Source organism: Corvus kubaryi, unplaced genomic scaffold, assembly GCF_017639235.1.
Source record: "Corvus kubaryi isolate FWS band 111438036 unplaced genomic scaffold, C.kubaryi_AGA036_p1.0 71, whole genome shotgun sequence".
Lineage (NCBI taxonomy): Eukaryota > Metazoa > Chordata > Aves > Passeriformes > Corvidae > Corvus > Corvus kubaryi.
The window spans coordinates 17,163,928-17,181,697 of record NW_024582059.1 but is presented as its reverse complement, the minus strand read 5'-3'; the positions used below and the strand labels follow the sequence as shown (position 1 = coordinate 17,181,697).

The following is a 17,770-nucleotide window of genomic DNA, read 5'->3' as shown; positions in this document are numbered from 1 at the left end:
TTGAATGGAAAACACCCTTCCTTTTAAGATACATAGCTGAAAGTTGTTTTTACATGTCTGCTTAAGTAAGCAAGGAACCTTTAAATTTCCTTTCTGGTTCCCTCAAGGACCTTACTGTATATGGAAGTAAGGTTTTAGCAAGATATTTCTTACTTTCATTTTTGTCTGTAGTAAGGATCAAGGCTTTTACTTTTTCTTAAAGTAATTCCTGCATCTTAACCTTATAAAAACTTCATGGAAGAGGAAGTTGGAAAGATGGAAAGGATGTTAGTATTTCCTTAAGATTGTTTCACAAATTATTTTCGTCTCACTAGGTCTGAGAAGATGCACAGGGGCAGATGATCAAAAAAAGATGTCGCTACCTTTTACATTCTTTGTGCTGCATCGTCTGTGTGCACTACAGTGTGAGAAAAGGGGTGTGTGACATCATATACACACTTCTGAATTAGTTATTGAAGAAATTCTGCAGTGTCACAGAAGAGTTGTAAGTTAGGTGGATATTTTATTTTTGAAACCCTCATCCAGAGAGATTCAACCTTTTAGAAAGAGGAGTCGGTCCTGTAGCGTGACATTCTTAGTAAACTTCCCTCTTAGACAGAAAACAGCCTCAAAGATTTATTTTAAAATGAGGAAGTTCAGTCAGCACTTGGTACATGAGTAGGATATATTGAATTGAAAACCTCCCTTAAATTTTGAAAAATCAGAAGACCCATTTGCACAATTTCAAGGTGGTCTATTTTGAAATTTTTACACTGAAAATAGGGCTGTGTCACCAAAATATAGAAAGTGGCAGTTTTACTCAGACTAGGATGTTTACTGCTACTGTCTTGGATGTTAAATGCAGCAAGAGATTTTAAGCTCCAAAAGATTAATTTTTCTAAAACCTGATCTGAGCCATCTCATCACAGCTGTTTAGGTTCCAATATGCATGTCTAGATGCCAGTTAAAAAGATGCTGGGATTCAATATTTAGTCATCCAGGAAGAAGTAGTTTCCACTCTTCTTTTGTTCCACATCCTTGGGAAGAGAAAAAAGGTCACAGTTACTTGAAGTAGTCTTTGGCAGACTTGAACATAACTGAAATAAAAGACACTTATCTAAACTCCTTTCTGCTTCCCTTATTATTACTCTTACTAGTTTCACATGCTGTTTGTCCAGCACAGCAGAACTCCCATGTCAATCTTCATTTTGGTCCTTACTTTAAAACCTGGCTTCATATTAAACAATCACAGCTCCTTTACTGTAAAGGTGCTCCTCTCTTACCTTGATGGAATTGAGTTTGTTTATTCTTGGTCTGTAATTGTTGGGGTCTCTTCTAAAAGTGATTTCAAGCTGAGATAAAAACTTATTCATTCCAGCCAAAAGAGTCTGTGGACTGTTAAAAGAGAAGAATATTTTAGCTACATTTTCAGAAGTATTATACTGTACAATTACAGGCAACTTTGAGTTCCATCCTGAGTTCACTCAGAGCTGGAAATGCAAATGTGAGCTGCATTTGATGTACTGGGCTGTGCTACATTTTTAGTCAAACCTTGTCTGAGAGGCTGCTGAAAGATGAGAGTAGTACCTCAGTGTGGCTTCCAGCCACGACCTTTGCATTATTTTTATTTTGTATCTACATGTGTGTGCCGGCACACTTGCTTATATTCAAAGAAAAAAACCCCAACCCTTGCACCATAAGCGAAATCTGACAAAGATCATAACTTTCTCAGCATCAGGGTATAATTGCTATTTTTGAATTCCAATACATGTGTTCTTGGAAGGAACACCATCAAAATCAGGAGAGCAGGGGGTTGCAGACACATGGCAGACCAATGTGTTTACTTCATCTGGCTTGTGCCAAGTACTCACTGTTCTAAAACCCTGGTTTCTGATAAGGCTGCTCATCAAAAAGTCTCTGTAATCTACATGAAATTATTTACAAAAGTAGACATATCAAATGGGACAGCTTTGAAAGAGTAAAACAATGTACGCTGCGTGTCGCTGTCAAGATTTGCCCTTCACTACATCTGCATACAGGTACCACTAATACACTGCTTTCTTTTAATACATCTGAAAGTTATTTTCAATGAGCACACTTAACAGATGCTACTTTTTTGTTTCCTTACTATTGATGCTACTTACTTGATCTCTTCTGATCGTAATTTAGCCATTGTGCAGTTGGCTTAAGGCTGGTCTAAGCCAGGAGGTGGTCTAGTTCTTGAGGGTTTGGTTAGGTTCTCCAACCCCACCCCAGCTCTGGTCTAGCCAGCCTGTAAGTGAGAATTAATCCCATTTTCTGTTCCATGATTCAAAACCAAAGTCAGAACCCTCAGGACAGCCTTGGATGCAGCTTAAATTTCCCTAAGCAGGGATGACAATCTTGCTTACTAATCCCAACAACTCTCTTACCTGTTTGCCAGTGTGTTCTTTGAAGGAATGCCATCAAAAACAATCACACGATCAGCAAGATATGTAGCCATGATAAAATCATGTTCTACCACAAAAGCTGTTTTTTTAGCATGGAGAATGAAACTGAAATGAGGGAGAAAAAGAAAAGAAGAGAGAGTAATGTGATCTCATTGTAGTACTATTGCCAATTTCAGTTCCTTCCCCACCATGTGTACTCACCGTTTAATGACTCTGGCAGCCATCAGACGCTGTTCAGAGTCCAAATATGCTGAGGGCTCATCAATCAGATAAACATCTGCAGGTTTACCCAGACAAAGAGCTAATGCCACACGCTGCAACTCACCACCAGACAGTGTCTGAACCTGGTGGTGTGGGAAGAAACAAGGCCATGCTTAGTTCAGGTACAGGTTAAGAGTTAAGACAAGTGGGATGTTGATTCAAGCAATTAATACCTCCTGGTCAATGATGTTTTCTATCTGAAGAGGTTTCATCACGTCAGTTACAAACTGGGGGTGTGTATAGGCATCTCTGATCTTCTCGTGCAGCAGCTGACGGACGCTTCCCTAGCAAAAGGAAAATGTTGCTATTCAGTTTTATGCACCACAAGAAAACAAGCATAAATAGAATAAAAAAATTCTATCTAAAATAGATAATAGATATAAAATAAGAATAAAAAAATTTCTGTCTCTGCGTTTTGTAGCAAACACAATACTTAGTAAATAAGGCTGAAACATACCGTAGATTTAGGGCTGATTTTCTGTGGTTTGTAGCTAACATTTAGGACTGGGACCTCACCTATAAAAAACCAAAATTAATATTGTAAACAAGAGCCTTTCCAGTATCTTTAAAATAGATTTCAGCTAAGGTATTACACATTACCTCCTTCATCAGGTGTAAGTCTTCCTGCAAGCATTCGGATAAATGTTGTTTTGCCAGTTCCTAAGTTAAAATACAAGTTACAGATTAATCACTTTTTAGTAATTTAGACCTCTAACAATTAAGTCACTGATACAACAACAACAAAGACTATTTAATAAAGAATACATTTTAAAATTAGACTGCTTTGAGAACTCCTATATTAACTTCCAGCACTTACTACTTGCTTTTTCAAATGGAAAGAGACATCTTAAAATGGTAAGGTTTTAAAATGGGGTAACAGACAAACAATGACATTGTTAACACACGGTAACTTCACCTCTCTAGTCAGGGGACTCATGGTGTGATGTCTTCCCCAGGTAACAAGCAGCTCAACCTGACTCAAACTCAGTAATTCTGAAGCCTGGCTCCCAAAGTGAAGAAGGGCTTTAGGAGCATATTCAAGGTTGGAGAAACAGTTTCCAACATAAATTGCACTCACCATTTTCCCCTAACATCACCATAATTTCAGAATCGGTGAATTCTCCAGCTACTATGGATAGTTCAAATTCTCCCATCTTTTTTTTCATTCCTGGATATTTGTACATACACATCTTTTTAACCTCTTCTTCGTTAGCTGTCTCAGCTACTTTAAATACCAGAGATGCATCTCGAAACCTTAGATTTTCTGTTGGAACATAGCCATCTAGGAAAATGTTTATGCCTATGATGGGAGGAAAAAAGATCATTAAAAAAGGTCTGTAACAAAGTAAAACAAGATGAATTTCAATTCCTGGCTGTAAATTCCATTCAGGTAAGGAGAATTCTGGAATTTAAATGGCACGGTAAAAGAAGCAACAAGACCTCCCCTTTTTAAAGTGTGCACATTATACAAATTGAATAAAGAAAACCCTTACTAAATTACAGAATGGCTGTAGCAGCTCTTCCTGAAAACCCACAGTTAGTGATGTGTGTGGGGCTTAAAGGAACTACTGCTGTTGGGCCCATTCTCTCAAAACGAGTTTTTACTGAGCTCAGTACTACAAGTGGGGTCAATTCAGATGAACAATATGTACCTCTGCACTGTGCAAACTGCCTCCTGACCTTTCTCTACTAATAAGGTCTTTTGTGTAACTCCACTGTTTACGAAACGCCTACAAGTATCAAAATGATGTCCATAGCAAGAGAAAAAGGGCATTTCATAATTAAGGCTTTTGGGCTGAGTTACAAATTTAGAATCATGTAACACAGAAATTCTGCAGAAAATCAAACAGTAGATTTTCATTGCTGAACTGTAACAGGAAGAGGACAAGTTTATACAACAGACAATTGGCATTTTGCTGTCTTTTTTGGTTATGCTTAAAAGGAGAAATATGGCAAGAATTACCTTCTCTTACGCTGAAAGGCATGGTAACAACACCATAAGCACTTGGCACACCATACAGGCAGCAGATAAAGTCAGAGAGATAATCTAACACACTTAGATCATGCTCTACAACAATAATGTACCTGAAAAAGAGCCAGAGAGATGCTTTTTTACTTCAGTGCAAAACATTTTTCCTTTTTTCTTACTCTAGTCTTGCATAAACAAGAGCTATCAACATGATTTTTAGTTAACATGGTTTCTTCACTTTATACTAAAAAAGGAGAGAGTTCAAATCTCTAACAAGCATTTTTTAAACTGTCCAATAAACTTGCAAATGACAAATTGAAAGCCCATCTTCAGTGTAAACTGGCAGCTTCTTTATGTAAGTGGAAGGATATTGATTGATTTGAGTGAAAAATACTTAGCACATTTTAAGAAAATAAAAATCTTTGTGAGAAAGGGATGAAACAGCAATATTCAGGTGGAAAGTAACCACCAATGTTTTCCCATCCTTATTACAAAATTCTGAATCGAGACAAGAAACTACAGGAAGTAAGTTTCCAAAATGCAAAAGAATAGAATATGACTGGCTTGGAATATTTGAAACATGTTAGTATACCATACTGAGAAGTAAGCACTTCTAAGGAGATGGACTGGATGTTTCTTCCCTCTGTGAACAGGCATGCATTATTACAGTCTAGCAAAACATTTGAAGCTTGTATTTACCTGTCAGGGTTTATCAGGGACCGAATAGTAATGGCAGCCTTCAATCGCTGCTTGACATCCAAGTAGCTGGAAGGTTCATCAAACATGAAGCTAATCCCAAAAGGAGGAGTGAAGTCTTAGTGAATGCAAGCTTTCTACTTATTCAAACATAATATTAACATTTCAACCATTAAATACATGGAAATAAAAAAAATATCATTATTTATACTGAGAAAGGGAGACAAAAAATGAGAATTGTGCACACCTGCCTTCATTCTCTGTAGACTGTCATCTGAAAAGTGAGTTAAGTATTACTTTGTCATGAGCTCTGACAAAGTTACCAAAAGTTACAAGAAATCAGCAGTTAGGAGTCCCATGCACTCATTCTGAGTTACCTTAATTTAACATGAACTGAAAAGTGCAGAAATACTTTAGAAGAATGGAAGAAGGACATCTTCCAAAAAGAGAAAACTGAACAAGGAAACTCACTTGAAACTCACACCAACCAACCAAAAAACAGCAGCCCAAGCAGAACAAAACCAACCAACTAAAACCTCATCAAAGCAAAAAACCCAAAACCTCATAACTCTTCTGATTTTGCTTTCCTGGTCCCAAGGAGTCAGGAAACAGCATAGATTAGACACTGATTTCCTGCTTGCAAGACAGGAGAGGAGGGACACAAGTTCCAAGAGGTGGGGAAGCAGCTGTACCTTTCTCATTCAGAGAGGCTGAGACAGGTGTGCTGTCCAACAGGATATATTTAGGTGGGATTAGGGAGAGGTTATGAAGTTGTGATGCTGAAATTTAACACTAGCTTCTGAAATCAGCTATTTCCACTCAGGTAAATAAAAGTATGCAAAATCCAGAGACTATACATGAACTAAATATGGCTTTCAGCTGATGAGTTGGCAAAAGTTTTGGTTTTTTAAAAAATCCTTTTAAAACTTTATTTAATAATTAATAAATACTTTTCAATGTTTCAAACAGAAGTATTATTGTTAAGTGTAAATTCGAGGACCATATTCTGAGACAGATTATTAGAAGCAATGTGTAACAGAAGTAAATTAAACATACATATCAGCCTTCTGAATGCAAACAACTGCACAAGCAAATCTCTGAAGTTCTCCTCCTGAAAGGTCCTCAACATTTCTTTCTTTCAGGTGTGTTAAGTCTGCAAATAAGTGGTTAATTTTAGGTATGTTATAACCAACACAACAATCCATATTTTTATTACCTACAGAAACATGTATAAAGATAGCAAGCATTCTACACAGAGGAAAAGAAAACAAAGGAGAATAAGCATTCAGTTTATACAGTATCAGTATCATACTGCTAATACTATGTCACAGCAAGCTATGGCTTCTCTGCAGCATTAACTGCATGGCTGCTTCTTATCATGCAGAAGGATTACATTTCTATTTCTTTTTCCACCACATATTTGGTAAAGACTTCTGGCCCTAAAAAGAAACTATACCAGGTTTGAAAGTGTTTGTTGTCAGACTTGGCTGAAGAGTTCTGGTTTTCAAGAAAATCAAGTCCCTCAAACCTTACAGCAGAAGGGTGAAGCCAGTATTTTCTAGGCAGTTTAATGAACACTGCATTTCAAGAATAGATTGTGTCACTAATAAATTGAGACTCAAAGCCCATGTTCTTGGTGGCACAATAGCAGCCCCACTTTTACCACCCAGTTCTACCAAAGAGAATCCTATTGTGAATTTAGCAACAACTAAATTCAGTAACAACCAAACATAAAACACATACAAAACATCACCAGGGCTGAACTATGCAGATGCTCTTATTAGTTATATTAATCTCAGAAGTCAGTGTTACTCCTACTATAATTAGATGTACATAAGCTTTGGGGGGAGTGTGGTACACTAGGATAATACTTTCTACATGCAGTGGTTCTCCCAAGGGGGATGCTAAGATTTTGCCACACTTGTGAGCAAGCAAGAGCAGCAGATTTAAAAATAAGCACTTTCTACTATGAAACAGAAACTGCATTACATTCTGTTAACTAGCATGTATCAATTAGTTTGCCTTTGCCACCAGGAAGTATTATTTGTGTTATTTAGCCCTAGGCTTTACACTAAAGCACCTTTACTTTTTCTCTGGGTTTTTTTTGTATAATTTACGTATATAATTTTTTTTGGTATAATTTACATGTTCTATCACATTCTGGTAACTTGATTGTTTCAGTAAATACAAGCTTCTCAACTGCTTTAAAATTTGACTGTACAAAATTACTTACCAAGCTGCTGACATACAACAGTTTGTGTCTTAGTTTCATCCTTCCTATCCAGAATTGATCCCACTGTTCCCTGCATGATAGATAATAAAGAACAAAACAAACAACATAAAACATTTCAGACAGTTCTGAATTATGCTGCTAAATAAAACCTTTAATCACAAGAGAAGTATTACAGAAGAAGCTCCCAGCTTTCTATTAACTTGTGAAAGGTCTCACCTTTGCAGCTTTAGGGATCTGGTCCACGTACTGAGGTTTAATGATAGCTTTAAGGTCATCTTCCAGGATCTTGGTAAAATAATTTTGTAATTCGGATCCTCGGAAGTAAGTCAAAATTTCTTGCCAGTCAGGTGGATCCTGTGACAAAATTAAAGCCTGGGTTTACTTATACCATTAAAAGCATAATAAGAAACCCTAATTTTAAATTCCAACCAATAAGGGAAAATAGAATATGCTTGTAAGTTAACAAACAAAAAAACCCTCCAAAAACATTCTAAAAACAAAGTTCAGAGATTTTTTCCAGGTATCACTAGCCTTAAAAAAAAAAAAAAATTAAATTTGCACAGTAAAGAATCTACTGAACTGAAACAACTTCATGGGGAAAATGACAGCATGGATTAGAGTACTACACTACAGCTAATCCAAAGGAAAAGGACTGGAACGATAAAAGCACAAACTTGCACAGAAGATGCAATAAAATTTGGTAGTTTTCTCTGCTTCTAGCAAACATTTCCAAGGAAAAAGAATGAGAAGACCAAGGAAAAATGACAAGCTGAAAAAGAAAGGGACTATTCAAAGCACTCACCCATGAAAAGTTCCCCCTTGCACAGTGTACTACTCTGAGGGGTGCTGAGTTAATTACTTTGATGATAAACAGTATGGAATCAGACTGACACAGTCACATTTCCAAACCAAGCAAATACACAGAGGAAATGCTCCATCAGTTTTAGAGCAGAAGCAACATGGAAGATTCAATTCATACCACATGTTTCTGTGGTCATACTGATATAGCTCCTTCACAGCAAAGTCTGATTTTGGAAGCATGGTAATTCAATTAAATACACATTCAGAAAGTCAAAAATTTTGCTTTTTCTGCAATACTACCACCTGAAACAAGAAGTCCACAAAATAATATAAACCAAACTTGAAAGAGAATGTATCTGGGAAATGATTATTTCTTTGCAGCTTTAGGTGGCCACCATGAAATGAATAGTTTATCAAAACATTACTCTTTCAGGTAAAGAAACTGCTGAAGAAAGTTTGAACACACTTGTTCTTACAAGTGCTTATTGAAGGACAAAAGTGTCCATCAGAATTCAATTGTCCATGTGCAATTTGAAGGTAAGAAACTGATATCTGAAATACTTATAAGACGAGTACTAATAGTAGTTATTTATGCCTTTTCTCTAACAGTATTTACTCTTTGGAGTAGTGCTAGGTAAAGAAGCCCTGGTATTTTGCTCACTGGCTGCAGTTTGACTTGGAGTACATACATCGGAAAATGGATTATGAATTCCCATCAATACCAGCAGTTACAAGTTGCTGTTAAGTCTGGTTCTCAAAAAATCTTATCTCTAAGTAACTAGCAACATGAAGAAACTAAGGATTTTCAGAGCTCAGTATTAAACTGTACACTGGAAAATATCTTCAACCACAGCTTACGTACTAACAACATACTTTATGAGAAATCCTCCTCAAAAGAATCAAAGATAAAAATGCCTAAGAAATTACAAGTGTACATGGCAAGTGCTCATAGACCCTAGAGCTATTCAGATAAAAACAAAGTTAACTTCAAAGAAACTCCAAAACTTGAGCTATGGAAATCCCTCCTGGGAACAGGTAAATTGTGCAGGGAGAAAAACTTGACATTTTTTAAAAGACTGGTATTAAAAAAACTCCAAGCCCTTAAGTGTGACTTCAAGACAGAAACCTACCTCTGATATTTATCTTCTGCGAGTTATAGTTACAATTAGTATCCTGATCTTTCTTGAGAGATACACGCAATTTGCAAGAAAGCCTTTGTTAACAATAACCTTCTACTACTGTTCCTGTGTGGAGTAGGTCACTGGCTGTTAACAGGGAAAGCGCCAAGATCCACACAAATACAAAAATTCAGTCCAAATATATAAACACAGCTATCTAGAATGCCAACTCTATTGCTGATACATACATCATATTTTCCAAGATTTGGCTTCTGTTTTCCTGCTAAAATTTTCAAGGCAGTTGATTTTCCAATACCATTGGTTCCAACCAATCCCAGCACTTCACCTGGACGAGGGATAGGCAACCTGTACACAACATTGATAACTTTGTGTTATATTAATGTCATCAGACACCAACATTAAATGGTCAAGTAAATGTTACAAGTCATTTTCAGATTTCTCATTATTACAGCCCACTTTGTTAACTTGCAAATATCTAACTCAAATAATATCAAATTCCTTACAAATAGAAGATCGTAAGAAATATTTAAGGGTAGTCTGTTTTTAAATAGGGGCTCTGTAAAATAATCCCTTACACTTTATTTCATTATAATACCTTTTACTAAGAAAAACGTAATTAACATTCTAAAAGGAAGCTACTGGAAATAAGAAACAAGAACGCTTGGATGTGCACTATGTTGGATTTTTTGTCTCTGTTACATTGATATTTGAAAAATAAAATACCTGTGAAGTTTGAAGGCATTGGCACAGTATCTATGCGTTGTTTCTTTCTCCAGGTTGCTAGGTAAGTTAACAATTGACAAAGCTGCAAAAGGGCATTTCTGGAATTGAAATAAAATAGAGATTTTTAGTGCACACAACAATTTATTATCAAAAGACTATGTTTTATACTGCACCCAGCTGTGCATCTGCATTTTTACATGGACTTGTGCCAAATTTCCTTTACATGATCAACCTGCCAAGGAAGTTCTATACCACATTTTTCAAATTAATAGTCAGCAATTTAGACTGTTGGTCTACAATACAAATAAGGCACACTGCACATATTCTCCACCTCTTTCAAAAAAACATCATTCTGCTGCTGTCTACAGACACAAACAAGAAACCCAAACAAAGCTAAGCAAAAACAAAGCCACAACAAAACCCACACCCTGCAACTCAACCAGTTCAGTCAAGTGACACAGTTCTTAACTTTCTGTGAACAGTAGCAGTTAACTTGGTCTGATCAGTCCAGGAAAGAAAACTGCTTTTTCAAGTTAACAGTATGCATTACTAAATATAATAGCAAAATAAGGAACATTTAGCACTTTAAAAAAAAGCAGTTTAACATTTACCTTGATGCAAATACCACAACCAATACAAAGTGTTTCTGAAATCCATGCTATTTTGCTCTGTGATGTGACTTCTATGCAAAGTTTTCCTGGTGAAAAAAAATAAGATAAGGTCAATAAAGTTTCTGGTGAATCAGAACTCCTGCCTACTAAATTCCACAGAGGAACATGCAACTGATGAATGTTCAGTGCAGCTTTAGATCATCTAAAGGGTTGAAAAGTGTCATTATTACTAAGAATTGTTCCTGCTTTCAGTGATATTTCTAAAGGCTTTATGAAACAAAACCTTGAATGATACACAAAAATCTAGCAATTATAAAAAGCTCATTCCTCCTAGTAGAAATTGAATTGTCTCCAATTGCTTAAATACTTTGTTACATTGTATCTTACCCATTCGAACCACAGGACAACTCTTCTTGCATTCCTGACGACATTTCTTTGGCTTACACTTGTCATGGTTGACTATAGCAATTCTTGTTAATTTGTCTGCCATAATGCACAATTTAGGGTTAAACACATACACCAATTATGACAAGGAGTAGTGGGAGTCTTCCAGACCTTATGGAAAAAAAAAGGGAAAAAAACCCCATGTTACTGACAGTACAGAGAACAGACATGTCCTAAGTTATTACTAGTGGAGTGCAGAGATGAAAAACACAAAATTAATTGATTTTTTCCTCCTTTAAGCAACGTGGCAAACAGAGCAAAGTCAGAGATACAAATAACAAGGATACTGATGCATAGACAACTGCACAAATTTTTAACATCAACTTTCCATCCCATTACTATTTTTCCAGTATAAAAATAAAATTGTGATTATATCTGAAAATGGATTTGTTTCCAAAAAAAGCATATTGTAGTAAGAACATAAGTAAGAATCTATACAGCTGCAAAGTCTAGTTTCACAAGCTGCCTTGTGTAAAGCACCCTTGTTCACACTGTCAAACTGTGACTACAACTATTACTCCGAGAATATAATTAGAATTTACATTTACGAACTGTATGCCAATATTCTGTATTAAAGGTTTAAAACAATGTAAAATGTAAACTAGTTTTCAAAGTGAAAACTGTAATTGCATATAAAAAGTAAAACAGGCAACGTGAGCAGACATACACGATGACGTTTGATTCTGTAATCTCGAGTTTCAGTAGTATTTAAATAACTACAGTTACATTCTGCACCTCCTAATATGGTATCAATGCCTATAATACATTTCAATAAATATAAGTAAAATTCTTTATAAAGAACATCGAAAGGGTCTGCAAAAGGATGTGGCCAAGCTGGATGCATAGGCAGAGGATCAGTAAGGCCAAACGCTGGGTCCTGCCCTTGGGTCACAACAACCCCAGGCAGTGCTACAGGCTGGGGCAGCCTGGTGGAAAAGGACCTGGAGGTGCTGGTCAACAGTGACTGCACATGAGCCAGCTGTGCCCAGCTGGCCAAGAAGGCCAATGGCACCTGGCCTGCATCAGCAATAGTGTGGCCAGCAGGACCAGGGCAGTGACTGTGCCCCTGTTCTGGGCACTGGTGAGGCTGCACCTCGAGCGCTGTGTCCCGTTCTGGGCCCCTCAGTGCAAGAAAGACACTGAGGTGCTGGAGGGAGTCCAGAGAAGGGCAATGGAGCTGGGGAAGGGGCTGGAGCACAGGTCTGAGGAACGGCTGAGGGAGCTGGGGGTGTTTAGAAAGGGAGGCTCAGGAGAGCCCTTATCACTGGCTACAACTGCCTGAAAGGAGGGTGTACCAAGGTGGGGGATTGGACTCTGCTCCAAAATAACAAGAGACAACAAGAGACAGGACAAGAGGAAACAGCCTCAGATTTAACCAGGGGAGATTTAGATAGGATATTAGGAAAAATATCTTCGCTGAAAGGTGGACAAGCACTACAACAGGCAGCTCAGGGAAGTGGTGGTGTCACCATCCCTGGAGGCATTTAAAAGACATGTAGATGTGGCACTCGGGGACACAGGTTAGGGGGCAGTGCTGTGTTAATGGTGGGACTCAACTACCTTGGAGATCTTTTCCAACCTAAAAAATTCTATAATTCTGTGGAGTACAAGATGATTAAATATTCCTGAAATAACAAATAAATGCATGCAAAGATGTGAAATTACAACTTGTATCCTACAACCTTCTCTTTCCTTGCTTAGCTTTTTTAATGTACATTGACAAGCACGGGATAGTACTGGGACTTTGTACAGCTGCAGCAAATGAAGGGAAGGGCAGAGAATTTTACATTTAAGTCTTGACAGGTAAAAAAGGTGCAATGTGTTCTAAAGTGCATTCATATTTCCATTACTATATTCACTCACAGTACTGAAAATAACAGTAATAATAACTTTTGTGTTCCTATGAACAAGGCACGCCTAAGGACAACTCCCTTCAGCTCCAGAACAACAAAGACAACTGAATTATGAGGGTCTTGGAAGATTTTAAGATATTACAGATGACATACAGGGTTTTTTTGGTCAAAAAATGCCATAAAGTACAAAGCATTTCCATCTCACCACCACTAAATAAAGGGATGACAGCCCTACAGATGGTGCATGTTCAAAACCATTTCAATGCAGTATCAGTAGTTCAGTGATATAATTGGGAAAAAGTCTTGAAATACTTCAGGTTTCCATACAATCCAAAGGTGCAGTTGCATCCAAAGGACTCCAACATTTCTAATTAAAGAAAGTATTTTCTGTTGGATGTCCAGTTCACCTTTGCTTCACCAAACCAAAGTATCCTGCAGTGGTTTACAGACTGTATTTATTTCATAAGGCTACTGGATGAAGAAAGGTTGTGACTGGCAAACTCCTGAAGGAAGCAAGAACCAAACAGGTGTATGGCACATTTATCATGTTAAACTCTACTCTTCCATAAGCTTCAGTTGGAAGGAATCCTCCAGATATTACTGCAATATGAATGAAAAGAAGATGGACATTTAACACTCAGCAAAGGTCAGAAAAGCAGATGTTATTGTATCCTTAAATCCATTACTACCATAGTTACGAATAATTTAAGTGGTTCCTTTTAAAAGTGGTAGTCTTATTCCTTTATTAAATTTCCAAAGTATTTTAAAACTAATGTCAAAACTATTCTTTATCAGCTATAAATGAATGTAACTACTAGTCACGCTGCCAACCTTACTGCGTTAGTTTCTACTTGTATTTCATTTTCTTACTTTACTATTTTAAATTTCCTAAGGCAGAAAGTCCTATTAACACAGCTGATGTTTTCAAACAAACAACTGAATATTAAAAAAAAAAATTAAAATTTATTTAACAGATCTGTATTGTCAGACCAGACTGACAAAGTAGGGCTGAACATTGAAATGACATCCGCAGGCCAGGCCAACAGGCACGGAATAATGAGTCTGCAGTTCTCACTTTAATACATGAGAAAACAAGAAACTGAAAGCCTTACTTTTAAGGACTATAAAGCCGTCTAAGTCAGGGTAATTTTCTTGGGGACAGATACTGGTTATTGTCATTATTTCAAATAAAGATACATTCTCTGGGAAGACATCCCAATGCTTTTCATTAAAATCCTGCAGTTTACAGTGCAAAGAGTATTTGGGGGTGAATCACTCCCTCTCTGTTTTCCCAGGGGAAGTGCCTAACCTGGGTCAGCCCTTTCTCCAAGGCCTGAGCAGACAGACAGACAGACCACTGGCTCTAAGCAGCAGTGAACCAGTTCCGTGGGTTCCACAGGCGAGCTCCAGAAGACAAACCTGCTGTGGCTCAGCAGGCTGCCCTCCCCAGCCCCCCAAACCCTGCTCGAGGTTCCTGCTGAGCAGTGCCGAGAGCAGCCCAGACATCTCCCCTCAGCCACGCCCCCTTCCAGCTCGGGTTTAGCCTGAAGCTGCAAAGCAGAGGAGTGGGACGGGGCTGCTCTCAAACACCAAGGCAAGTATGGCTTAAAACAAGCAATTCTTGCCAACTTTCTCAGCAAGCTTTGCACAGTCTTGGCAGGTTAATCAGACTGAAGTTTACACTCACTGCTGAAATCAGACTGTGGTTGGTAAGCAATCAAACAGCCCAAGTTTAGGATTTTTTTCTAATTCTAACTTACATGGTAAAATGCCCATCTGTGCTGAATAGTTTTGAAGACTTAAGTATGTACACTAAGCATTTATTAGAGTACTTGGTGGGGGGGAATAGAAGCAATGAAGCAGCATGGAGACACACACGCCTCCCACTTTGCTCCCATCTACCTAACGGAAGCGTCAGTTTATCCAAAACTCTCTGGTGGTCTTAACCATTTTCAGAAAAAAAAATATTTGTGACTCCTGTAACTTCTGCAATATTTTCAGGACTGTGCTGATGTCTACAATGACAACTGTCCACGACAGAAAGCAATAATTTCTACTTAGAACTCAGAAACAAATAAACAAACTGTCCAAAACCAGACTGAACTCAAGTTACATATTCACGTCCAGTTAGCTGAGTGGCATTTAAATTATAGGATGGTCTGATTCCAAAGAGCAGAAGTAGAACTCTCAGGACACTGAACACAGATCAGCAATGTTACAGAATAGCACACCTGCAACTGTGCAGTGCAGTCAGCAGTTTAGGGGCAGGAGAAACTGGTACTCAGAAGCATTTGACTTCATGACTGCACTCCTCCTTTCCATTTCAAGAAGAACAGAATAAACAACAGAGTATGAAAATATTAATTTACTACTAACTACTAGACTAAAGAGTTGCTTTGAATTAGTGAATGATGATGGAGTAGCAGCAGAAAATCTTCCCAGAAAGGACTGACAACACAGGTGAAACAATGAGAGAATGACTAAAACTTCTGGCTAGAGAAAAAAAGATGGTCTAAAAACCTTGGAAGTATCACTTGTTGAAGCCAAAAGCTGTATATTATGTTCAATTATGTAATTTAATACAAAAAAATCAAACATGTCTAAAAATAAGACACAAAACATGTTATCACAAGCATTCTGAGTCAGCATTCTTAGGCTGTCTGACACAGCTGCTGCACACCCTGACACACCAGACTACAAAAAAAAAAAAGCAGCACGTGCAGATCTTGCTATCTGTCACAGAAGGCAACAGCCATGTACGATCTGTAGAACAAGTGCAATGTGCTTGCATAATAATATTTATTTCTTTCACAGGCATTAGAGCTAAATTAGAATCCACTAAGTCAAGGCAATTATGAGTGAGAAGGATTTGAAATCGCACTGAATTATTCAGACTTAAAACAAAGAAAAATTAAAACATTAAAAGTAAACGAAGCCTGAAACAGAACCAGAGACTATTCAATGAAAGATGTGAAGGCAAGGTCTGGGTTCAGAATTGTGTCATACTTTAGTTGCTTTGCACAAAAACAGTGAACATTTTATAAAATTACACTGCATCAGACCTCAGAGAGAAATGCTGTGGAAAGAAGAGAGGATGAGCAGCATTTCCAGCTGCCATTGAAAACAAGCTCAAGAACTGCCTATTAATTCCATTGCTGATGTACTGACTACATACAGTCCATCATAACAAGAACAAGAAAGTTAAGAACTAGAATACCCAAAGAAAATTTAAATGAAAAATAAAACAGATTTTCAAACTGCATATGGGAGATCACTACATCTATAAGATTCAAAGCAGAAACAATAGTAAATGATACAAGAACAAACAAAATCTGCCAAGAATTAAGAACTAGTGTATGCTTAAGGTTTTGACATTAGTTTTAGAAACTGAGGCAATGTAAAAAAAGTTTAGACATGCCTAAATTTCCCTACTGTATTAAATCATTATGTTACTCATAAGACACAACATGAATAAGACAATAGGATGCTAACATGAAAGCATATGGTCAAATATACTGACGCTGCACAACGAGTGGGTGTGTTTAGCTTGTGCTGAGCAGTATTAATTATCACTCAATCTTTAACATTTCCCCTTAACGTGAAGTGAAATGTGTGAGAATGAAACCATAAATTAGCACTCTAATGAAACTAATGAAAGAATTTCACGACCACTGGTTTAGGACTGCAGTTTAGGGAAGGAACCACAACAGGGAAACTTAAATTAGGGCGTGAAAACTGTCACAGGAACGTGCAGGTGAAACATCCATGTGCATTCCAGGGAGGAAACACCACCATGGTCCTTGAGAAAAGCCCTGCCGACTTCTTCTTTTGTTTTTACACATACCTCGTAGGAAATGGCCTTACCCCACTATCTTATCGCACCTGCAAGAAGGCTTGATCTCCTCACCGCCCCACAAGCACCCACGTGGATATCAGCTTCTCCCAAAAGAAGGCAAAATACGGCTTTCCCCCCCACCCGAGGAGGAAGTTCCCCCTTTCCACAGGAGCAAAATGCCGGCGTTCCCTTTCCCAGAGGCAGGCCGCCACCACCGCAAGCAAGCGAGGATCCCGCGCTGCATCCACAGGGAAGCCATTCCTGCGGCCGGGAGCAGCAGCAGGGACGGCGCTCTCTGACCCCGGCTGGCACAAAACCCGAGGCGTCTGGGATGACGTACCGCGTGTGCAGGCAGTGCCGGCCCGGGCCGTGCCCACGCCGGCAGCGAGCCCCGATTCCCGGGAGCGTCCGGCCCTAAGGCCCGGGCGGGGCGCGGTCGAGCCGACCCTTCTCCCACGGTGGATCGGGCGAGGCCACCACCCAGGCCAAGCCCAGAGGCGGCGGCCAGGCCAGCAGCACGGTATGAGGAGAGGGGCCCCTGCCCTACCGCCTCCATTCCCGTGCGGGAAGGTCGGAATTCCCCCCGGCGTTACTTACCGGGAGCTGTGAGGGGGCAGAGGCGGGGCGGGGGGAGGAGGGCTGGGAGCGCGCGCGGCGCCGTCGGGCCGCGGCGGGGGAACGGCGTCCGGTGCTCCCGCACGCGGGCCCGCGCGCGCAACGTGCTCGCGCCGCCGCCGCCGCCACCCGGCCAAGATGGCCGTCGGGCCTGGGAGGCGGGGTCTGGGCGCGCGCCACGG

The 17,770-nt window shown here is 39.0% G+C and overlaps 2 protein-coding genes across 3 annotated transcripts in view; one reads left to right on the top strand and one right to left on the bottom strand.

Annotated features, from left to right (window-relative positions):
• Positions 1–482: 482 nt before the first annotated feature.
• Positions 483–17,770, bottom strand: part of ABCE1 (ATP binding cassette subfamily E member 1) — an 18,420-nt gene continuing 1,132 nt past the window's right edge. Inside the window, exons 1-18 of one of the 2 annotated variants that reach the window (XM_042049909.1) lie at positions 17,571–17,664; positions 11,229–11,396; positions 10,842–10,927; positions 10,231–10,328; positions 9,735–9,852; positions 7,784–7,921; positions 7,568–7,637; positions 6,391–6,487; positions 5,338–5,427; positions 4,633–4,754; positions 3,748–3,969; positions 3,270–3,329; positions 3,127–3,185; positions 2,843–2,953; positions 2,610–2,752; positions 2,391–2,513; positions 1,263–1,374; positions 483–1,016 (exon numbers count right to left, since the gene is read on the bottom strand). In XM_042049909.1, the coding sequence (XP_041905843.1) occupies positions 969–1,016; positions 1,263–1,374; positions 2,391–2,513; positions 2,610–2,752; positions 2,843–2,953; positions 3,127–3,185; positions 3,270–3,329; positions 3,748–3,969; positions 4,633–4,754; positions 5,338–5,427; positions 6,391–6,487; positions 7,568–7,637; positions 7,784–7,921; positions 9,735–9,852; positions 10,231–10,328; positions 10,842–10,927; positions 11,229–11,331 (1,800 nt within the window). In that variant the 5' untranslated portion in view covers positions 11,332–11,396; positions 17,571–17,664 and the 3' untranslated portion in view covers positions 483–968. Of the gene's footprint in view, positions 1,017–1,262; positions 1,375–2,390; positions 2,514–2,609; positions 2,753–2,842; positions 2,954–3,126; positions 3,186–3,269; positions 3,330–3,747; positions 3,970–4,632; positions 4,755–5,337; positions 5,428–6,390; positions 6,488–7,567; positions 7,638–7,783; positions 7,922–9,734; positions 9,853–10,230; positions 10,329–10,841; positions 10,928–11,228; positions 11,397–17,570; positions 17,665–17,770 lie in introns of those variants that run through there. The other variant, XM_042049911.1, reaches the window with a different exon arrangement.
• ANAPC10 (anaphase promoting complex subunit 10) overlaps positions 17,336–17,770 on the top strand; it is a 34,341-nt gene continuing 33,906 nt past the window's right edge. Inside the window, exon 1 of the mRNA XM_042049917.1 lies at positions 17,336–17,493. The gene's annotated coding sequence lies outside the window, so the exon portion shown is untranslated. The remainder of the gene's footprint in view (positions 17,494–17,770) is intronic.